Genomic DNA, 25,582 nt, shown 5'->3' with positions numbered 1-25,582 from the left:
TATTATTTTTTTACTTTTTTGATTGTATTTCACCAAGTCTGGTGTTACGTGTTAGTAGCCTGGTTAGAAGATACTATAGCCTGTGCGATCAGACGACCAATTATGTACACAATTTTATTTCACAAGTTCCACCCAATAATAAATGAGGTCAACCTCAGTAACATGGCAGAGTGATGGTTTATGCTTAAATTCTGCTAGATTGTTCTGTATCATTGTTTGTTCCTTTTTAGAAATATGCCTTTGTCTTTCATTTGTTATGTTTGGTGATTTGTTTTTATCTGTGAATTATTTGATTCATAATTCATGCTTCAAAACTGTCAGGGGACCAGAGAGAGCATAAATGCTTCCTGATTTTCATGGAGCAAAAGTTTCAGTGCACTAAAAGATTTTTGCGATTGAGACAGCCCATAAAATGGCTGACTCCCCGATCAGTGCCCTGACTACTAAACAATGGAACTAATTGAGACGCTCCCTAAAGCTCCTAGGTTGAGAATCACTAGTAGTAGTGTAACAGACCACAAATCTCATGGTTCGGATCACGCTATGGTTTTTCAGTCACTGATCGGACCATTTTTCGGATCAGCAAAAAAAGAGAGCAGACAAATGTCATTTACTTTCCATTTATACAAAATTATTACTACAAAAAAACATTGGTTTTAACAAACAGAACTTAGAAATTAATTTAACTTTAATTTATAACACTTCATGTTTCATTATAGGTGCATCATTTTTGGAAACCTATTCAGTGACATAATTATGATGGTTGTTTAACCCTTTGGTGAAACAATGTAACTGCAACAACACTCGCCAGCGTCAAGTTTCATTAAAAGGGTGATTTTAATCTTTACCATAAATATCAATGTTTATATCTGAACTATAAGCTGTTATGCCAGTACTTCTGTGTTATGTAATTGTTTGTAACTAACTGAAAAAGTGTAAAAACTGAACCTCTCTTGATCAAATGCAGATTTCAATGCAGCGATTTGAAAGATTAAAAAACATTTGGAAATCATTATCATTTATTGTTCATCATTCATTCAACCATGATCCGTTACACCCCTAGTAACTAGCATAATACGGATCAGTATTTTATAATGTCTAATAAATGCTACAATAAATAAAAAGCTCTGAATTGACTGGATTGGTGAAACGACGTGCTCTCACAGCATGTTTTGAACTGTTTAAACAGGATACTGAAATATTAACACAGATAACCTACTTTAAGTTTTTAACATTATGAACTAACAAGACATAAACAGATTTAAAATGTTGATGTTGTGTAATGTCTACTCACAGTCTGACAAGGAAAGGATGGTTCACCTCCGTCAAAACCTCTTTTTCATTATGTACGTGCTGCTCCTGCTTTAGACGAATGACATCCGGGATCTTCATTGCCTTCAGAGCAAAGAATCCTCTAGTCTTTTTATCCTTCACCAGAAACACCCTCCCAAAAGTTCCTGTACCTAAAAGTACATAAAACACAAGAAAGAATGCAAAACTTTGAAATCTCACAGAATCCAACACCTGCAGTGACACTCTTTTTTTTGCTACACATGCATTAGTCACTTTTAGAAACACTTGCTGCTACAAAGCGCTTGGCCAATGCAATTCAAATCATCTTGTACTTCGCACTGCTTGCCTTAAAAATATCCCTTTTGCACAGTGCATGTGCATTATTTATAATTCTCATGTATAGCCATTGACTCACAGTATATCTACAGTCAGATAGCTTCCAGTTGTGTATAGGCTTAAACTATTCATGTTTAGAAAGTTCTTCTCAATGTTCTATCATGATTATGTTTATGTTTAATTAGAATGCACCAAGGAGCAAGACACATATTGTTCTACAGAACAAACCATCGTTATACAATCACGTGCCTAATTACCCTATCCTGCCTGGTTTACCTAATTAAGCTTTTAAATTGTCACTTTAGGCTGTATAGAAGTGTCTTGAAAAATATCTAGTCAAATATTATTTACTGTCATCATGGCAAAGATAAAATAAATCAGTTATTAGAAATGAGTTATTAAAACTATCATGTTTAGAAATGTGTTGAAAAAAAATATTCTCTCCCTTAAACAGAATTTTGGAAAAAAATAAGCAGGGGACCTAATAATTCAGGGAGGCTAATATTTCGGACTTCAACTGTATATGCACAATATATTCAATTAGTTATTATTAAGTGTATGGAAATAACCATGTCTTTTTGACATTTTAAAGTATATACTCAAGTATGTACTCTTTCATATATAATCATCTTTCTTTATTCTGTGCAAACATTCAATTAAGAATGTAAAAATATAACAAGAAACATAAAACACTTTTAAAAACGAATTATTGCAGTGCCTGCATAGAGTATTGATAAATAACATGCAAAAAATATATATATATATGACCAGTTTGGTCATCTAAATGATGAAAAAGCATTACCATAAGGGTTGCACAACACTGGAAAAATCAGATATTGCCATATTTTATTTTTCTGTGATAAAAATTGCGATATGAATACAGTTTCACAAGATGGTTTGAATAGGTCTATTTGACTATTTTCCTGGGGAGTCTAACAATATTCAGGTAGAGAATTTAAAAAACCACAATACAAAAAAATGTATACTTTATTTTTGTTTTGTTTCATTTCCAGTCCAAAGATTAAATACTCAAACAATGAACAAAACACTTATTACAGCATTTGTTCATGCTTGTTAATGTTAGCTAATGAAAATCCAGTTCTTTATTCTTTCTTCATGTTAACTCACGGTGCATCAACTAAAGGTATCAAGCATGAATTCCAATTTTAATAAGGCATTAGTAAATGTTAAACTATGATTAATAAATAATGTACACTATTGTACATATATTTTTCATTCTTGGTTAATGTTAGTAAATACATTAAATAAAATTAACTAATGAAACATTATTGCAAAGTGTGACCCCGCTGTCCAGGCCAAATTCCCTCCATTGACCCTGACGATTATCCCCATCCACCGAATTGGCTACATCACTGTCTCTCCACTCCACCAATAGCTGGTGTGTGGTGAGTGCACTGGCACCACTGTCCAGTGAATGCTGCACACTGGTGGTTGTTTTGGAGAGACTCCTCATGATTGTGAAGCGCTTTGGGTGTATGGCCATACACAATAAATGCGCTATATAAATCCACATAACTTACTTACTATAAATTAGAAATTCGCTTGACTACAGTATGGAAGGGGTGATTGTTTGTCACAATACATTTATTACATTTTTGGTTTAGTGGCTAATTTATATAAATTTGTATGATCTCATAAACACAATTTAGTACTATTTGTTCATCACCCTATGATGACTTGGTTTATGGGTGGGGGTTGGGGTCAAATCTCTTAACAATTGTACATTTTTCCTCACTTTAAATTGTATGAATTTGTATGTATTATCCACTCTAGCCAAAATCAGCTAACTAACGATAGTCTTTTATAATCTGTAAAATTTTCCACCACATCTTAAATTCAAAAATCTTGCCGAATGAAATGACAAAATAGGCCACCCTGTCTAAAAAGTCTGCTGATAATGAATTAGCTTTTGACAGTAGGTCTGGTACAACAATATTGTTGTTTTCTCATGGTTACATCCATGAACACTATGTAAATACATAGTACAGTTTTGTGCAGCTCTGGAAACCCGGAGGCTAGTATGCGTTCAGAGATATAAAATGAGCAGCGTTTGTCCGAACAGTGCAAAACAACTTTGTGAATGAGAAACCTGTTAAATGTGTGTGTATGTGTACACTGCCTGACAAAAGTCTTGTTGTCGATCCCAGTTGTAAGAGCAACAAATAGTAATTTGACTTCTAGTTGATCACTTGGAAAAGTGGCAGAAGATGGATTTTTCAGATGAATCGCTGATGAACTGCATCTCAATCATGACAAATACTACGGAAGATCTATTGGAACCCTCATGGACCCAAGACTCTCACAGAAATCAGTCACGTTCGGTAAAGGAAAAACCAAGGTTTGGAGTTACATTCAGTGTGGGGGCATGAAAGAGATCTGCAGAGTGGATGGCAACTTCAGCAGCCTGAGGTATCAAGACACTTGTGCTGCCCATTATATTACAAACTACAGGAGAGGGAAAATTCTTCAGCAGGACAGGGCTCCTTATCATACTTCAGCCTCCACATCGAAGTTCCTGAAAGCAAATAAGGTGAAGGTACTCCAGGATTGGCCAGCCCAGTAACCAGACATGAACATTATTGCAATATCACAACTATAAAAGCATGTTTGTGTTTGGTCCCCACACACAGATCTCTTTTCTCCGGCAATGAATGGCAATCGAAGCAGAGAGAGTAAAACTCTGAAAGACGAGCTGTCTCAAAAACTGTCTTTGAATTGTACTGTACAGTGACATGAGTTTCAGTGGGTAATAGATCTTACACTGCACACATATGATCAACGGTGACGGAGAGAGCTATCGAGCTGAAAGAGCAGGGCACCTTGAACCGCCCACCAAATTACAGGCTACTCAGTCTCACCAGGCCACTGTTACAAACCTGACAGGTCAATGCCCAGCGGATATCATCCTATTATATGCTCTCAGATTTAAGGTTCACACTAAATGCTACTTATCCTTGATGATAAAACAAACATAACCTTAAACGGTTGTAGGGAGAGAAAAAAAAATCTGCTGGTAATGTGTATGTGTGGTAACGTTCTTCTCTGCGGGCACTATTAGTACTCAGGTCACGGGGCTGGAAACCGCAGTTGTGGAGTGGCAGTTTAAAGGGCATGAAGTGGATCAAGGAGCTGTGAGATGGCGCAGAGAGACTTGTGTTTTATTTGTATAAACCAGCAGCGACTTCTGAAAGACTTCTTAAAGGAGAATGCCTACACACCTGAGATAGAACAAACAAGCCTGACATTCTGAATGATGTAAAAATTTAAATAAATAAATAAATAAATCTATTATCATGAAATGATTTAATCGCCAAGTATCGATCAATTTATTAGAGGCCTATTCTGCATGCTTATTAAGTCACAAAAAGGAACTAAAATGATGAACATTTAACTGAACTAAATGAAAATTGATAACACAATCTGCATCTACAGATGTTAAGACTTCAATATGTTTATTAATTAAGATTTAAAAAAGGATTTTTTTTAATATTTAGTATTTAAGTATTTATTTCTAAAATGAAAGTGTCAGTGTAGTATGTTACATTTAGCTTACTGTAAACTCGCACAACACAGGCTCTTCAAAAAAAAATAAAAAAATAAAAAAATAAAATAAAATAATCAATCTTTGTGAATCCTGTTAAAATCACATTCATTAATATGTCTAAATAAATACATCTATTACTAAACCCAAATAAGCAACAAAGACAAGGTAAATGAAAAGGTAGCCTATATGACATGCTTATTTATTGCCGGTCTTAGTTCTATGATTTTGAAAATAACAAATACTGTACATCTCTATAAAACACTAAAACACTGTTTTTTTATGTTTGTACTTTTATTTTAGTTATCTTTCATTTATTTTGCTTTTATTTACAAGTTGAATCCCCATTGCACTTAATTTTACAATACTAAAGCTTTTTAAAGATTTATGAAGGAGTTAAAATGCTTAGTTTCGCTATTTTATCTTTATTTACAAGTTGCAGGGTATTTACAGCTACTGTATATTTCTGTTCATTCGCATCCTGTTCTTTTGTACCCCCTGGTGGCATAGTTGCAAACTGCTGTTACACCTAAAAACACTTTTTTATAAACCATTAGTCTTGCCGCAGCATCAAGTGCGGCGGTAATGGTCCTATTGAACTGTCACCCTCTGTATAAATCACTGTAGATTTTTATTAAAGCTGAAAAACATCAAACAAAAAGAATTTCATTGAATGATTTCTTTATAGATGCATTAGTTTTCTTTGCTTTAAGATTTGTGACTGTGTACAACTGTTTTCTCAAATAACACATATTTTCAAATCCATGATTTGCATTAGACAGCAGAGCCAGATATGACAACAGCTTGCATCTGGGGAAATCCTATTTTGGCATTAAAAAAAATGAAAGGATTTACTACAGACACAATGAAACAATAGCACAGAGAAGGCATTAGCTTTCCCACTGACCCTATTTTTATATTCAAGTCATCACCCAATTTGACTTACCCAAGTCTCTAGTAGCCAGTTTACTGGTATTTACACCATTATTCTAAACCTACAGTATATATGAACTGAATTTGTGCCTGTGCTGTCAGTTGACGACACGCATTATCATTGGTCATGCTTGTTTGCAACCCAATTTGACAAGGATTATGGGCTGCATTAGACAATATAAATGACCCTTCATGTGTGTGCTTTTATTCCCAAATTGTCAGAAGCTCAGAAATTTCCACATGCTATTTTGCATAGTATATTAAATATGACCCAACATTTTCTCTGTCAGTTTTTTTTTTTTTTTAGCTACTGTAATGTTATTACAAGCAAATAAGTACCCATGCTTATAAACTTGGGAAATGCATAGACTTAAAAGAATATGTGGAGAGTATCAAAATAAACTTCCTTTAAAATAAATGTATAACAATATTTTACGTGAAGAATCAAAATATTGTTGTCGTTTGTATTAATGTGTCGATCCATATGTATGTATTGTTACTCCCCTTCACAAAATGCTAAATAATAATAATATTGAAATAAATCGAATTTATTAAATAAAAAATAAAATAAGAAAGTATTAAATATAATAGTGTAATAAATAAATAAAGTTAATAAATTCGGAAATTCAATAGAAATATCATACCCAATGTTACGTTTTGAAGGTAAATTTAGACAAATACACACACAGACACAAATACAGTGGCTGATTCCAGCGTTATGGACGTGACATTTGCAATAAATAAATGCAGATATCGCAGCCTCTGTTACTTTTTACCTTGCACTTCTTTGTTAACATTTCATTCATTCATTTTCTTGTCAGCTTAGTCCCTTTATTAATCCGGGGTCGCCACAGTGGAATGAACCGCCAACTCATCCAGCAAGTTTTTTACGCAGCGGATGCCCTTCCAGCCGCAACCTATCTCTGGGAAACATCCACACACACATCCACACACACCCATACACTACGGACAATTTAGCCTACCCAATTCACCTGTCCCGCATGTTTTTGGACTGAGGGGGAAACCAGAGCACCCGGAGGAAACCCACACGAAGGCAGGGAGAACATGCAAACTCCACACAGAAACGCCAACTGAGCCGAGGTTCGAACCAGCGACCTTCTTCCTGTGAGGCAACAGCACTACCTCCTGTGCCACTGCCTCGCCCCTTTGTTAACATTTATGATTATATATTTTATTTGTTTATGATACATGTTTTTTAAACATTATAATTATTATTAAATAGTTAAAATTACTATAATTAAATGAATATTCTTAAGATGTGTTCTTTGGAAGACTTCCATTATGATGCTATTATATCGTCATTCTGGCATCATATAATCAGTGGCATGAAATGGTGATAAAATGACAATAATATATTTTGGTGCAATATATCGTACAACTAAAAATCGATATCGTGACAGGCCTAAATATTACTATTAAATATTACAGTTTGAACACTGAATTAAGCTCTGCTCTTAGATTTTGTAACAGGGCAGTATTAGAAAACCTACATTTCCTTGCCTCTCCCATTGTGATAAGCTAACGACACTGACGGAATAACTGACATGGAATGTTGGCATTTAACACGTTTACCTCACACAAGGAATCTTTGTTCAGAGACCACTGAACTGTCATGGTTACACAAGTGCTGAACAAAACAAAAGCCTAGCTGTCAGAGGGGAGGAGACAGAATTTGTAAGGTGAAGTAAGACACTTGATGACACATTATTAGATCATGTTTCCTGCCTGTTACAGTGGAATCTTACTCAGCTGAGTTGAAGCTGTTATTGTGAAACTACAAACCAAAGTATTAAAGAAAACAACAGTACGGCAGACAGACAGACACAGTGCATGCTTCTGTTCTCAAACACCTTCTTATAGCTCAGGCGTACTCAATACATTTACACTCACACACCCAAATAATCCATTAGTAACCGGACACCTCGGTCAATCAAATGTTGCTTGATCCAAATGAAATTTCGATTGGATTGAAAGTGGGTGATGCAGACATGAAATAATTGAATCAATGGGACAAAACCAAGAATGAAAATGCAGTTTTCACAACAACAATTTAACCTTTGTAAAACGTATCGATACTTGATTATCATTCATAATAGTTTGTTTAGTTTATAAACAAAACATAATAATAAACCATTACACTGACCGTGATGTTCCTGTCCTGATTTTTGAACATTAAACAATAGTTAGCAAACGCACAGTCAAAATATGCAGATCTTTGCAACACTAGTGAGTTAGCTAAAGGGATTAAACCAAATGAAAATAATTAGTGTCCTGTTCGCAAAATTCTACCATCCCTCACATCCTTTATTATACCATTTATCAGGCTATTCTGTGAATATTTTCAAGCAGTCCTGTAATATTTCTTACAAATGCACATTTGTTTAAAGACCATTTGCCTTACATGTATTTATTTATATTTAAATAACTCCAAAAATAAAATAAAATTATAATATAATAAAATTAAATTAAATAAATAAAATTAAATAAATAAATAAATAAATAAATGCTCTGATGGTAATTCCAATGACATTACAAATGAGGCTTCACTCAATTCTGAATGCTGTGATAGAGGTACATTCATACAGTTCAAATCATTGGAAAACTGAATTCAGTTTGAATTTAATAGGATTGATGAAAATAAGAGCATGTAAACAACTAGATTCCACTGTGGCAACCCCAAATTAATAAAGGGACTAAGCCAAAAAGAAAATAAATGAAAAAAATGAATGAATTAAGTTAAAATGCCTCTTTTGTATCATTTATTACAATAAAGCTGCCGGATAGAATCTTGATTTAAAAATGACGTAAAAGGACATTCACATTGCAGACACAAAGAGAGAACAGCTGAGCAAATGTACAATTAAAAAAAAGCTTTAGTCTTTCAGCCAAACTGTACAGTTATTATACTGTACAAAAAGTTACTAAATAAATATTAATAATCACATAATTACAAATGTGCATAAAAAAAAAACTAATTTCTATGTAACAAGTTAAGCCTGTATACTTTATTCAACTTTATTCAAATGAATTCAATGTACATATGCTAAACAAATTGCACGAATTATTATTTTTTTTTTCAGAAACGATTACATAAATTGTGTGTGTCTATTCGTAATTTCAATTTTAAACAAAACTTTTAGATTTTTCATTTACGTACAACTCACAAAAATGACATTAATTAATTTGTAAATAAAAAAAGTTGGCACATAAAACAAATGTATTTCAGAAGCTCAGATAGCAGAGAAGCATAAGGGCGTATTATACAACCATGTGCAAAACTGCATATCTGATGTTGGTGATTTACTTTTAATTTTATTTATTTTCATTTTTTTTTTTACAGGCTATTGAAATCTTTGGAGCTTTGAATGATCGATACAGTCAGGGTGAAGCTCTGAAAACAATAATAAAACAAGATGCATTAGCTTTCGCTCCACTCCCATTCTTTTAAATTAAACCACACATGGCTTTAGAGCAAATGCACTTTGTGATAGTATTTAGATTTACAGATTATACTTCCTGCTGTCAGTAAATAATGTGTGCGTGTGTGTGTGTGTGTGTGTGTGTGTGTGTGTGTGTGTGAGAGAGTTTGGGGTGGGTGTGGGTGTGGGAGGGGGGGTTGGGTGTTGTGAGGGAGGAGCTTAGTGAATATTTGACATTCTCAGCACATAATTTGTATCTGCGTTCTCACAATGCAGTCTGCAATGTGAAACTCAATCTGTAAGTTTGACTTTGTTACAGTGATTGTATGACCAAACTAACTTTGACAAACTTTGACAAAGCCACAATAGGATAATAAATGGTCAAAAAGTATTATATTTAATTAAAATAATAACAACTAATTTTTCCATGTACCTCATTGGTCTAAAAAACAGTTGGTGGGATGATAAATTTTCACCCTGGTTCCCACAAAAAAATGTCCAAGGGTAATTGGTTTTCGGACTGAAAAAAAGCTTGTGAAAAAATAAAGTACAAGCTCATGACTCTTAAACATACACTACTTGACCAATGTCTTGTCGCCTGTCAAAGTTTTAGGTATAACAAATAATAACTTGACTTCTAGTTGATCATTTGGTATCATAAGTGGCTTAAATGAAAGGCAAAGGCCTCTAGATTACGCTTATTTTAACAAAATAGCATTCCTTGATTTTTAAATATTTAATTAAGACAGTAAGGTCTGACTTTGGTTAGACAAAAGTCTTGTCACTTAATAGAAATAATGTACAGTATAGACTATAAAGTCATTGTTCAGTGAAAAGTTGTGTCATGAGCTTGGACGACTGCATCCATACATCTCTGCAATGATTCACATAACATTAATAAAGTCATCTGAAATGGCACAGAAAGCGTTCTTGCAGGACTCCCAGAGTTCATCAAGAATCTTTGGATTCATCTTCAATGCCTCCTCCATGTTACCACAGACATGCTCAATAATGTTCATGTTTAGTGACTGGGCTGGCCGATACTCGAGCAGCTTGACCTTCTTTGCTTTCAGGAACTTTGATGTAAAGGCTGAAGTATGAGAAGAAGTCCTATACCGCTGAAGAAGTTGCTCTCTCCTGTGGTTTGTAATGTACTGGGCAGCACAAATGTCTTGATACATCAGACTTTTGATGTTACCATCAACTCTGCAGATACCTCATACGCCCCCATACTGAAATTTTTTTTTTTTTTTTTTTTTTTTTTTGTGAGAATCTTTGATCCATGCAGGTTCCAAAAGGTCTTCTGCAGTATTTGTGATGATTGGGATGCAATTCAACAGATGAATCATTGGAAAAAATCTAACGTCTGCCACTTTTCCAAATTATCAACTAGAAGTCAAGTTGTTGTGTGTTGCTATTACAACGGGGATCGACGACAAGATCTTTGTCAGGTAGTGTAAACATTTGGTTCATATGATACGATCAAAAGAGTATGTACATTTCAATGTCAGCAAGAATTCCATTCTGCTGGTTGTTAGCATTCACATTTTAAGATTACTTAGTTACACTAGGGCTGTGCAATTAATCGAAAATCCGGCTTTTAACGATTATACCGCCCCCTTTCCAGTTGTACACGTGTGAAAACTCTTTGCCTCTGCAAAGGTCAGTTCCACGTGAAAATGACTAAAAGCATGTGCTGTAATGTAACTTTTGCAGCACGGGATGCGCATCATTCATAATTTTAAAAGCGCAAAAGAGCACGTGCTGTTGTGTGTGTGCGCGCCGTGTCTGGCCTCTAACGCGATCTTAATTTGAGCGCTTAAATGGTCAAATACATGCACATTTGTGTCAGAGCGCGGTGTTTATTGATTATTCATATTAACCCCCATTTGTGTAATAAACAAACAAGTTGAGAATCAAAAGACACGTGAAAGAGAAACCATATGAGAGCCGCATTATTCTTAAAAAGACAGCGTGCGATATTCCTGCTGCTGCCGACTGTTTTTATTATTAATCAATAATAAAATCAAAATACAGTGAAGATGCTCAAAGCACAGTTTAAACAACAGATTTAATAACTCATTTCTAAAAACTGATTACTTTTACCTTTGCTATGATGACAGCACATTATATTTTACACATTATATTTATAGATATTCAAGATACTAGTATTCAGTGACATTCAAAGGCTTAATTTGGGTAAATAGATAAGTCATTGTATAACAGTAGTTTCTTCTGCACACAATCAAACATATATATTGCTTAAAGGGGCTGATAATATAGAGCTATTATAGGTTTCAAAATATTCAAACCTGCTTTTATTCTAGCTGAAATAAAACAAATATGCCTTTCTCCAGAAGAAAAATTCATACGAAATACTGTTAAAAAAAAACCTCTGTTAAACATAATTTGGGAAATATTTATATATAAAAATAAATTCACTGGAGGATGATTAATTTTGACTTCAACTGATAATCGTTTTGAATAATCGTGATTACAATTATGACCAAAATAATTGTGATTATGATTTTCCCTTAATCGAGCAGCCCTAAGTTACACAGTTAATAACAATTAGTATAAACATTCAAACAATCAGTTCACAATAAATAAATATGAATAAATATACTCACAGTCTTTAAATAGGCAGATCTTATCAAAGCCTTTACATTTCAATTATCAACCTTACCCATTACAGTGTGATTTTAATGATTATGGGAAACTGACCTTATTTTGAATCATTAATGAATGCCTTAATTAAGCCATTGATGGTATTGTTTTTAATGGATTAGTTGTGATACATGATCTCTCCATGGTGTTTACATGATCAAACTGTAAAGTCTCTGTAAAGTATATTTTCAGTTTTTCACGACAAAAACTTTGTCTGGCATTACATTTGACTTTATACTAGTGGGCAGGAATGACCTTAACTGAGCCTCATTTAGCTTTGCTGTAACATCAAATGCCTAAAAATCACTAGCAAATGTTCCAAGCAGTATTTGCCCTTAACCAAAGAATACTTGCTGCATTTTATACATTCAGCCTCTCTTCAGCAGTGAATCAAATCAGAGCAAAACCTAAGAAAAAAGTAAGCTCCGCCAATGATTTTCTCATTATTTTAATGACAATTTAATGATAAGAGCATTTAGATAGAAGCTTAAACCGTTCATCAAAGGCTGTAAATCTCCACCATCCTGCAAAAAGCTCTGCAAATTGGATTATTTATGCTGGGCCTAATGCTATAGTATACACTTTGGATCCAGCCATCCATTTTTATACAGAAGTTTGCCTCTCAAAATGCTATGAGTAACATTTAGCTCTAAACCACAATACAATTTCCTTGTACAGTAAATCACAGACATGACTAATACTGTTGTTTCTTGGAAACAGCACTAATATAAGCTCTCCAAAATAAATGCATAAATAAATAACTGTGAGGCTTAGACGATGCCATCGTCCATCGCAGATGGCCGATAGAAGTCACGATGCTGAGCTGGCATCGCAATCCTTAACCTCGCCCCTTTCGCAAACCCGCTCACAAAAAATACAAAATTAGGTCCCATTTACACTCATACATCTTAGTTTTAAAGTGGCATTTTAGAATGAAAACGATCCACATTTACACTGGCGTTTATCTAGCATTTCGAGACAGCCCTCTGTCCACTTAATACAAGTACCACTTGCTGAAAATGCACATCACGTGACCACATACACACAGACACACACAGACACACACAGACACACACAGATACACACAGATACACACACGCACACATATCGTCATGCACTCGTCTGTTTCTAACAAAAATTAGCATGTTTACAGCATAAATTTATATTTATTAGCATGTTGTTAGTATGTTTATAGTATGAATTAGCATGTTGCTAGTATAATTAGTATGTTTGTTAGAATGTTTTTAGTATGGAATGGATTGGTATTGGTATATTGTTAGTATGTTTCTAGTATGATTAGTGTGTTATTATGTCATTAGTGTGTTTCTAGTATGGATTAATATATACAAATTAGCATGTTGTTTGTGTGTCCAATGTAAGTCAATGGCAGTTTTTATAAAGTCTATGGGACAGTTGCTAGGGTGCCGTAAGTGGTTGCTAGGGCATGACTAGTAAGTTGAAAGGTCATCAGTGCTTGGCAGATTGGTAGTCTGAGTTAAATGAGACCAGCCTTAAGTCTGTTTAACAGTCTGGCGGAAGATTATAAGGTCATAAAGTTTGGTCCAATGTTAAGTCAATGGGACTTTTCCGAATTTTCCAGGTCAGTTTTCAGAAAACCGCAAGTCGGATCAGTTGGACAAGATATTGCAACTTAATTCAGTTTAGTTTGGAGGTTTAAAGTTAGTTTTGTGGCTGTAGTATGAACGGTCTAGGACAGGGATCACCAAACTTGTTCCTGGAGGTCCGGGGTCCTGCAGATTTTTGCTCCTACTCTAATCAAAAACACCTGAACAAGCTAACCAAGGTCTTACTAGGTATACTTAAAACACCCAGGCAACTGTGTTGAGGCAAGTTAGAGCTAAACCCTGCAGGGCACCGGACCTCAAGGAACAAGATTGGTGACCCCTGGTCTAGGAGGAGATGCGTTCTTAAAATAGTCTAAGAAGACGAAAGAATAATAAGTTTAAGTAGTATAACAGTATATTGGCTTTCTCAAGCCACCATACATATCTTGCTTTACTGCAAAGGATACATTTATTTTATTTATTTATTTTTTTTTCTGGAGACGTAAACATTCAAGTACATTAGTTTTTTTTTAAATCATTGAACATTCCCAAAATAACTACCTTTTTCAGTTTGTTCAACAAACATACATGAAACAGTTGTACATGTCTAAATACACTGTAAACTGGATTGCTACAAGCTTCCTACAAGAATCCAGCATGACAAGGTTATTTTTTTAGAAAACAGAACCTCATAAGGGACTCAATTGAGGGACTGAGAATGAGTTGTAAAGTTTGAATGGTTTTAGAATGTAGAATAGTTGAATTTTCCTCATTTACTTATGCACTATGACCAACAAATGTTCCATACTGCTAATGTTTTACTGTAACTTACGCACATGGTGCACACAAATTTGATGCTTAAACAGTTATTACAAGCCACAGAGGAAGTGATAAAAGAATGCCAGTTTCAACCAAAGCCAAACCAAAACCAAACAAATATATAAATAATTGGCCAAACGTTCATGGTTGGCAATATGTCAGTGCAATACTTCCCCCCTAAAAAAATTGAGGCTACAACATAAAATGACACTGGAAATTATTTATTTGTTTTTACTGTGACCATGCAAGGAAAAAGAGCAAGTAACATTTAATAACTGTAATCAAAATGCAGTGTGACAACTACCAAAAAAAAAAAAAAAACTTGCTGACACATGACCTGGTTATTTCCCAGACTTGAACTTCTCTCCTCCTCACCCTAAGGCACTATAAGAGATAGTTCGCGCACACACAAAAATAAAATTCTTTATTAACATACTTTCCATTTTTTGAAAAATGCTTGTGCTTCTTTTTTTATGTTGGACACATAATAAGACATTTTAAAAGTGCCATGTGTAACAATATGGGTATACAAAGGCATAGAGGGTACCTTGGCATAGTTCAGTACATGGAAATGGCAATATCTTGAGCCTCAAACACCACTGATTCATTGTTTCTCAAGTAAAATCCACAAGTGTAAAAGTGTATTCTGACAGATTTTTAAGTTTATCAAAATTTATATGAAATTTAACATGTATGTGGGACTTTCATTTAAAAATGGGAGACACAGCAAAGGCAAAGCCATCCGCATCGTTTTTTTTTTTTTTTTTCTATTCGTTAATAAGGAACAACTCCCACAGACAGACCTCATCATAATGCAAATTGTGGGACATAAAGATTATACATTTATTCAGCACCATCCTGAAGAGGTATAAGGTATGTTTAATTTGTTAATTTATCTTGTTTAGTGAGGAATTTTCCAGATTTGTTTGTAATTTGAGGTTAAAAAAAAAAAGAAAACTACTCAGTATTGTGTTTAATGCAAAACTGAGCATTGTGTCTTATCACTCTCTTACTGCGATTTCTCTGGAGTGAAAGAATAGCAATACACTTGAATTAATTAAATGTTATTAGTTTATACAGAGGTTGATATTAATTCCTGGCTGTGTCTTTTACATTATAAAATAAAATACATATCTATCTGTCTCTTTTGCCGTGTTTAATTTTAAATTAGCTAATCTATATTTAATTTTGGATTACTCTGGGGGATTATATTAAATAGCTCAAACACTCACTCTATGCTAAAATAAACCTTTTCACTATTTAAGTAGAGAGTCAAAAATATTTAACAGGGCATCTACTTTTATGACAAATTAAGTATGATTATTTTGCAAGTTTAAATCAGAGTACATCATGCTGTGTGTGTGAGAGAAGGCAGTGCACACAGAGACGTTTTTGCTCGCGATTTCCGTCAACGTTTAATGCCTCAAGACTAAATAAAGGAGGTCAATGCAATCATGCACACCAACGCACAAAACGGCAGGTGTAAAAGCATCATTTAAAAAAAAAAAAAAAAACACCTCATGCTCAAGTTTTTGTTGTTTGTTTTGACACGCTGCGTCGAAACCTTCTCCACCAATCAAGTTGGCAACTTTTGTTCATGTGCACGGAGCTGCTGAAGTTACCGTAAACAGTTCTTGGAGGCTCTCAAGTCCTAAATTGTAAATGCGAGCACACATTGAAGAAGATGCCAAGAGGCGATATGAACGTGGAGCTGCTTATTGCACTGGTGAACAATAATCATTTCTTCATCGCTAGAGCTAGAGCTGCTACTTGAACCATTCGCTCAAGCGTGACAACTTTGTCTTCTTCTTCTTTGTTACAAGCGGGTGTCAGAAGCTTAAAGTTGTGTAACGCCATCTAACGTCAAGGAGTGATTTTGCATGCTCTTCTGCTCTACGCTAGTGAAAATCACTTGGGTTTGAATCCGGAAAAACGTCTTGGAAAAACGCTGACGATAAATGCAAACGAAAAGCATCCCGGTGTGTACAAGCCAAGAGAGTGAGAGAGCAAGCACTGAGAGCAGCCAGAGCAGAGATCATTAATGTTCATGAACATTACAAAATTGGTCAACAAGGACCTTTTGATTCTTGGGTTATTTTATGGGGTAATAAATGAGCACAAAAGCATTTCTTGAGAATTTTTGAACTTACCTAAGCCACATAGTCAACACTGACGAAAAATCTGGGTTCCACACAAATCCTACATGTAGTTGAAACTCAATCGATTAAGTAAAGTTAATTGTTTTCACAATATTAAAGTGAATTGAATATGAAAATTTAGAAACAAAAAAAAAAAAAAATACAAGAAATGCGTTGATTTAACTCATTTTAATAGTTTGAACAAGCAGCTAAAACCATTTTTGTAGTGAACTATGTTATCACAGAACTATTTAACGCATTGAATCAATGCAGTATATGGGCCATTTAAAGCATGTTATAACCAATAGCCATTATGGTAACCAATAGCCAATATTAGCCTCTTACACACAGTGATACTCTGATGTTTGCCTACAAAGTGACTTCTGGCCTTGCTCCTTCTTATCTGCTCTCGCTTCTGCAGATCTTTATTGCAGACCCTCCAGAAACTTGCGTTCTGTGAATGAACGTCGCCTCGTGGTTCCATCCCAAAGAGGGAAGAAATCACTTTCGCGAACGCTCACGCTCAATCTGCCCAGTTGGTGGAATGAACTCCCTAACTGCATCAGAACAGCAGAGTCACTCGCTACTTTCAAGAAACGACTAAAAACTCAACTATTTAGTCTCCACTACACTTCCTAATCTGCAATTGCCTCTCTGAATATCACACTAACTGTACCAAAATAAAAAAAAATAAATAAATACTAATACTTCCCTTCTTAGACTTTACAGACCTGAAACTTGCCTATAGCACTTATTCATTGTTGCTCTTGGTTGTGTAAATTGCTTCCTTGTCCTCATTTGTAAGTCGCTTTGGATAAAAGCGTCTGCTAAATGACTAAATGTAAATGTAAATGATACGGTAAATGTCCAGAACATTTCTGCAAATATTTTACCAATAAATTCAAAAAAGCACTGTTCTCACACACAAGGACGTTGCAAAATTTTGTCGGAAAAGCACCATTTACACATCAATTTCAAAATAACAGTAAACACTGACATCATGGCCAATAAGATGGCACCATTGTCAAATTCTCAAAAAATATAATTTGTTAAGTTTTGATAGTTTTTTAAAGTTTTCGTTTTTAAAAAACATGTTTAAGTGTATACATGGTCTTGCTCCTAAAGTAGTTTGTGAGTTAATAAATAAATTCAGCAGTGATGGGGCGAAGACTAGAGGGGCAGTAAGTGGGAATTGTAGAATCAGCAGATGCAGAACTGCTGTGGGTCAGTCACCCTTTTCAGTAAAAGGTTCACATGTGGAATGCCATGCCTGTTCATTTAAAGTTACAATCAGAACTCCGAGTTTTTTTCTGTAAAGCTGAAAGAATGGTTGAAATCTTTACAGCAATGTGAACATTAAGCATTATTCTTTCAGTTTGGTCCCATTTACATTTCTCTTTATCCATATTGACTTGCATCTTATGTTTATGGCTCTGTAAATATTGTACATGTTTGCTGTATTGTGTTTTATTCTTGACTGTTTTTTTATATTATTATTTTTTTTAATGTAAAGCCTAACCAGGGACGAGGGCTGCAAATTAGCTTTATGCTATATGCCCTATGTACACAACATCGGTTATCTTTGTATAACAATGTCAAGTGTATTGTCCCTGTAAAATAAACAAGCAAATAAAAATTAAAAAATTAACCGTAAATGAGCTCTAAACAGCTGTGCTTGTGTTTGTACACAGGGGTCAGTCCTTTTGCAAAAAAAGTTTTGTTTAACTTTAAGCTCAAAATTAAAAATCTTATGAAATTAATTTTGAATTCAGAATTCCGAAGATAGATAAATATTGTGAACAATTTTGATGAAGAAATATGGGAGGATCATATACCTATGTCAAGATGTACATTTGAGTTTGTGCTACAGCTTGAGAGATGCTCTTTATAACAAAAGACAACTATTTTTAACAAAATCGGACTACCTGGAGTACTCCTTCATGTGCATGCACATCAGACAGCTAAACAGAGCTTGAAGGTAAGCTCACAGTGGTTTATTATAAGCATTTTATTGATTGATTTATTTTTTTCTCCATAAATGGCATTAAGGAAAATAGAAATGTTATCTGACAAACAAGCAGCAGCTAAATGTGTCTAGACAAGGATTCAAAGGCTTTTATTTTCATAAAACAGCGCAGATGTGAACACGTCATCTGCATTAGAATGTTCTGATAGGACAGAGTAGATGTCTAACGTCAATGCGTTCTAAACGTGTACATGCGCTTTCTATCAATTTTCCATCTGTGTTCACAGAGAGCAGCATTGTGTGCCAAAATGTTATTTATAGATACACTGCATGAGATAAATAGATAGAGTACATGTAGATACATATATTTGCATAACTGTATTTTTGAAAATTTACTTTGTCAATTTTTTGGTGTATTTTGAAATAAATTTAAGATATATATTTTAAAACACATTTCTACTGCTTGGGCATAGCACTGCATTTAAGAGGTTAAGAGGTTTTTTTTAAGCTCATTGGGGACAAATGTTTCTGCAATGCTTATTTTGTTTTCAGTAGCAGCCGTTTAGAAATAGTTTGTGGTTTGGTCTTAGTGACTTCTCTAGAAACTTAGAAAGTTTCACAAGTTTAGGAGCTAGATTTAGCTCTAAAACACTTTATGATATACTCTTAAAGAAAGAATATAGAAGCTTTAAATTTAAGACTAATACAACCATTATATTTAATATTTTCTCCTAAAAAGCAGATTATGAGTTACTTTTAGCCTTAACTTTAAACAAATGTTTTGCGAATACAGCCCCAGGTCATAAAAAAAGCAGAACTAATATTAGCTGTGTTGCCCTTTGCCTTGCAATAAATTAATTATTTTATGCAAAATATATAGCACTTTGATTTCTGAACTGTGATAAAACAAATGAAGTTCAAATGAATGAGTTCAGATGCAAAATTCGTGAATCACTGCTAATTATTATTATTATTGTTGTTGTTTTTAAGATCATTATTATTATTATTATTACTATTATTATTATTATTATTATTTTTCAGTAAATAAAATATCAGTAAATCATTTTAATGCAATAAATAAACTGTATTTATTCATGTGCTAATTAGTTAATGACATGAGAACAAATAGACTTTGGGGGAAAAAAAACAAATAACCATTTCAATATTATTTCTATAAATTATAATCTGAAAATAGAAATAGACTTTTAAAATCTGAAATAGACTGATGTTAATACGTTTAATGATGTAAATTTATTGGACATGCTTTGTTTACTGAATTTAACCACTAAAATGGTGTGCAGAAAAATAAAATGTATGATAAAAAAATATATATTTAGGTTGTTCAATTATTAGTCATGATGATTGTTCTGCAGCTTGAGTAATAATCCTATCAGTTTCTGCCTGAAATCACATGCTGCTAATACTAATCAGGAAGTACTTGGTGCTCAGAAAGGAGGTAACATTCTTGCCGTGTAATTCAATATAAATATAGGGGCTTATTTAGAAACTCAGCATTCTATTAACAGATACGATTTAGTCACATGAGATTTACACCTCGTCAGATAGGCCTTATTCTATTTGTGTGCACAGCACGTATATACTTGAATTATGTTTCACTGTCGAATGTGGGAGTAGAGGAGAAGGTGTGTAATGAAACTAATTAAAATGTGTTAGAGGTGTGAGTGAACTATAAGAGAGATGTCTTCAGGGGCGTAAAAAAAATGAAGAACAAATAAAGCATGCCATTGATTATTCTCTTTGTGTTATGTATAAAAAAATCAAAGAAAACAAAACCATAAATAAACAATTAAATTACACATTAGTTTTTTCATTAGTATTGCATGGATGTAAGTGAAATTCTGCAGGCTGGTCTATAAATTGTAGATTTGAACTGCTGAGTGGGTAGACCTTTAATATATGTAACCATTTTTAAGTAGTGAAAATTTTCCAAAACTCACCATCTACAACTGCACCATGGCTGCACACACAAGAAAGGAAGTGCAAAAACTTGTACTCTTTGTCACTATTACAAAATTTTACAACAAACAAGCATGTTTTAATAAACTTATGACGCCGTTCGTGTTTTACCGATATGCTTAAAAAAAAAAAAAAAGCTAAAGTAAAAAATGCTAAATTTTGCTATATAAACTCTAATAATAAATCCTGTATAGTAGTCTCACAACATTGTGATACTCGATGACCCTCGGATACCCTGTCAGAAAAGTTTAGTGGCTGGCAACGACCTTTTTAGTGTCTGTTATAATGTTAATGTTGTTTCTGTGTGTTTACATAGATAATTATGGCCATGGTGTAAATACACAGTACAGTTATGAACTTATTAACGCATTATATCATTATGATAACATGATATCGTTGTCTTCAGTGATTTCCTGAAGTAAAATGCCAAAAAATAACGCATCTGGAATAACAACAGCAGTCATGACCGTAGATCTCATAAGAAGCAAGAGATCGCGATGACATATGATGTTGTGTGCAGGTGCTGTAGTGGTGTCCCATTTCTTAGAGGTAAATTTTGAAGCCCTTCCCCTTCACACTCTGTTTCAAGGTCCAAGGGGAAAGGGTAGGGGTACAAAAATAGAATTGGGATTGGCCCTTAATATGATATCATATGATATGATATATACACTCAATTTCTGAAAGCTTTGGGTGGGTGAGATTATTATTTTTATTGTTTTTTAAGAAGCCACTTTTTGATTTACCATAGTAAAACCAGTAATTTTGAGATAAAACAATACAGTTTATCTTAAATATTATACCTTAATTAGTTTTAAAATGTAACCTATTGGAGTTTTTGAATAGTCAATTTTTTTTTTTAAATACAATTTTTTTTAGGACAACAGTACCTCCTGCAGAAAAGATATCCAAAGATGCCGTTTAAAATTGTGAAGAAATCAGGGTTTTTGAAATGAATAAAGACAGGCGTCACTGATACATTTGAGTTATTGAGCACGACATGTTTGCTGCTCTAAAATATTTTAAATGTTTGTCAAAATAAAATATATTGTGTTCAAATAGGGAAAAGGGCGTTTGTTTTTTTACCCAGACAGTTAAAAAGATTATATTTCTGAGCAGTAATCACAATACCGTAAAACAGTGATATTTTTATGCAGGGTTATCATCATACCATCAAAATATTATACCGGCCGATGTCTAATCCTTATATTAATATTTTACATTTGGGTTATTGACAAAAAAAAAATGTCAATTTAAAAAAGGAAAAAAAAATCAAATTTTAAAACATATACACAAAGTTCTCCAAAAAATGACTCTATGTATTGACTTAGTAACTACCAATGATAATGTCCACTAGCATTGTATTAGAAAAGAAAAAATAAATAAAAAAATATTTATGCAATATTACAAGTTTAACATTGTGATTTTTGCAAGTATAATATATATATATATATATATATATATATATATATATATATATATATATATATATATATATATATATATATATATATATATATATATATATATATATGGAAATGTTCATAGCAGTACATTACTCATGGTCAGTACAAAAATAAGCCTGAGAGACACCTGCACTCAAAGTTGTACATTTGTGTAACTGGTTAAAAAATTAAACTTTTTTTATACATTTTAAACAGGCTACATTTTAACAAAACGTCTTGGTGTATTCATCCATGGATTGAACATTGCTGATTAATTTGCTCAGGATCTTTTTGTTTTATATAGTGTTGTTTGTTTACTTTTACTTACTAAGTATCCCACCTGTGCCTTTCAAAGTGGCAGTTAAAAAAAATTTACCTCAATCAAATGCAAATTCAAATCAAATGACAAATTATAAAATGTATAACTTTGAAATAGCCTAACGTATATTTATTATGTATTGCTGTTAAGAGCAAGGCAAGGATGCAGGTGTACTTGACAGGCCATTACTGGAGTCAGTCCCATTGGCATTCCCAGGGCAAATTATTATGCTGCTATAAAGCTCTGGCTTGTATCTATATCTATAATTCGGCATGTTAAACTGTTATCGTAGGAATACGAATAAAACAAATCTTAAAATGAAGTAATTTGATGGGATAAACCAGGCTGTACATACTTTGTTGTTCATAAAGAAATTTGGCAACACATTTATAGTGTTTTAATTGAATCCAGGACTAACTTAACGTTAACTCACCAACGGTGGCAATTGTATCCAGGTCATCTAGTGTGTAGGTCCGGTTGGTGGTCAGGGATGCGGCCCCTGCGGGTAACGTGGGGCTGCCAGCTTCTGTCCTGCCACTATCCCGACCAGAACTGCTTTCATTATTTATTCCAGCTTTTCCTTTAGTTGATGCCATCTTCCGTATGATTTTCGGACTCTTGCCACATCAAAGGGCACTTCAAGGTAACAAGTCCAGAATTTCCGCTTTAGGAAAACGCGCTATTGATAATAACAGCATTGATCTGTTTTGGTCAAGTTAACATGTCCTTTGTTCGCACAAAGCAGATGAAGACCCTCTGCTTACCATCGCTAGGTAACCAGATAATGACCAGGACAGTAAAATGATAAACAGCAAGTGATTAAAAAAGCAAGCGATTCATGTTAATGAGACTGTCATTTATTCGCTACTTTATTACGGACGTCCCTTATGCGACTACTGTACGGTAACAAAGACAGGAGTGCTACAGGACTCAAACTTCAGCCTTACGAATTCAGAAGGTTATCCAGACGATTTTTTTCAGGAGCAAGGATACTGTGTGAACGTTGGTTGACGGTCCCCCTAATGTATATTGCCGGATATCAGTGACATTTAAATTATTTACTTCCCTCTTCCGTCCCCATCAAGAAATCTGAACCCATTTCCCCTTCAAAACATCACACACAGCGGCAAGGAAGCAGACAGCGCTTCAAAACTAACAGACAGCGGCGTCCACCAATCGCATGCGGCGCACTTGCTGCGACGTCCAATCATATGATTGAAAAGGCGGGGCACTGTTTGACCGACAGCCTGACTGCATGTATTTCTCCCTGTGGTTTGTAGCACATGTAGGCACTACGTAGACAACGCCACGCCTTGGGTTCTGGATAGTGGATACTATTTCAAGGGAGGAAGACACGTTGTCTGAGCCTTTCTGACAGGAGAATTTTCACCTTTCAGACAAGTTGCAGGCCTTAAATATATGTATTTTAAAAAAAAACAAATTTCCCTCTGGACCATCTTATACCATTGAGCTATGTTGCATGCCTGTTTGAAATGTGGTTTATTTTAGAAATGTCATAGCCTAATAATGGTAGGCCTTCTGAGAAGTCACCTGGACTGAGTGTCTACAAGTACCACAGTAAATAGCTTCATTTATTATAAATTTTTATTAAACTGCGTTAAACACTGCAGGCCACGGCCATTTTTTGGTGAGTTGAAATCATGAACAAAAATACTAAGCTAGCTAGCCAAGATATTGTGTTAGACAACTGCAGTGTAAAAAATAATACCCCATATCTACTCAATAAATTTGAGGCAACAGATTACAAGCAATATTTTTAATTAAATTCCACATATATGGATTGAGTAACAATTAATCAAATTAGCTTATTTAAAATTAGTAATTTAAATTAAGCAAAAATTACTTAAAGAAATTAGCAAATTTTAAACAAAAATATTAATTAAATTGAACAGAAAAACTGACACAATGTTAATAAAAACTACTCAATGTTTTTATTTAGATTTAACAAAAAGTGTGGAGACTGGTCATCAGCTCTAGAAAATATTGCTTTAAATTTACACAATAAAATTGAGGCAACAGATTACAAGCAATAATATTAATTAAACTCAACAAGTATGGATTGAGTAAAATGTAATTAAATTTAGCTCAAATTAGAGAAGCCTGTTCAGCAGTGTGGAGCCACAATACAGATTAACAACAATCTCACAATAGACAATACGTCATATAATACACAATAAAACATGTACATTTAAACAAACTGATCATCTTAACAAGGACTTTGATCATCTTTTTTTTAAACAGCAGTTTCAAACAACTGGACATTAAACAATATTATTTAAAACAATAGACTTAGAGTGAAATTTATGTGATTTAATGCATGAAAGGTATTATTTTCCAGAATAATGCAGATTGATTGAAGCAAAGAGGACACCACAGTTTGGGAATACTACCCTATAATATCTTTCAGTGTTAACCAGACAGTCACTTGTAAAAACAACATTCTTTGTCACAGTTAAAATGCATAGGTCAAACCCAGGTGGACAAAAGCTCTGGGAATGTAGTCAAGAGCCATGTTTTCACTCTCGCGACTTAAGTTAGCATGCCAATGCGAGCCAGGGCCAGTCAAGTTTCTACAGTCACTTCCGGGGCCTGATCGCATACCCTGGGCCAAAACAGTCCAGCTGGGGCTTTGGGCAGAGTGAAAGCAGAGTTTACCTGAGTCTGGTAAAGATGAGGTCTATAAGAACTTTAACACCTTCAATGATGATGATGATGATGATGCCAGTATCTTTAGGCGGTCCCCTGTAGAAGGCCCCTGCTCAGGTCAACATTACTGCCCTCACAAGCCGTTCAGTTCTTGTCGGTTCTTCATTGTCCAACTCCATTGAGCAACAGTAAGAACAAAAATGAATAAAAGAGAAAATATGTTAATAATCTGTTATCATGTTATGACATACAGTCAGAAACTGTAAACATGATAAACATCATAAACTCTACCTTTAGTCTCAGATCTCTGTCTTACTCCAAGAGCTCCACGGCAGCTGTAAAGATTCATGGTGCACAGTGGCTTCTCTCTCCAATTCAGCGCTCACCTTAAACACCAGAATGACAGACAAAATGTTTACATGAGTTTTGTCGGCGCCAGTGATGTAGTGGTTAGTGCG

General features: G+C 34.2%; 1 protein-coding gene across 4 annotated transcripts in view; it reads right to left on the bottom strand.

Moving 5' to 3' along the window:
* The window catches only part of prkx (protein kinase X-linked), a 62,471-nt gene extending 38,892 nt beyond the window's left edge, over positions 1-23,579 (bottom strand). For all 4 annotated transcript variants that reach the window (XR_012407126.1, XR_012407125.1, XR_012407124.1 and 1 more), the window contains exons 1-2: positions 22,891-23,579; positions 1,295-1,463 (exon numbers count right to left, since the gene is read on the bottom strand). Coding sequence is in view for 1 of the 4 variants with exons in the window: in XM_685338.8 (XP_690430.2) it covers positions 1,295-1,463; positions 22,891-23,053 (332 nt within the window). In the remaining 3 variants the exon portion in view is untranslated. The remainder of the gene's footprint in view (positions 1-1,294; positions 1,464-22,890) is intronic.
* Positions 23,580-25,582: the final 2,003 nt, after the last annotated feature.

The sequence above is a fragment of the Danio rerio genome, chromosome 1, assembly GCF_049306965.1.
Source record: "Danio rerio strain Tuebingen ecotype United States chromosome 1, GRCz12tu, whole genome shotgun sequence".
In the NCBI taxonomy this organism is placed as follows: Eukaryota; Metazoa; Chordata; class Actinopteri; order Cypriniformes; family Danionidae; genus Danio; species Danio rerio.
This window is presented reverse-complemented; position numbering and strand designations above follow the sequence as displayed.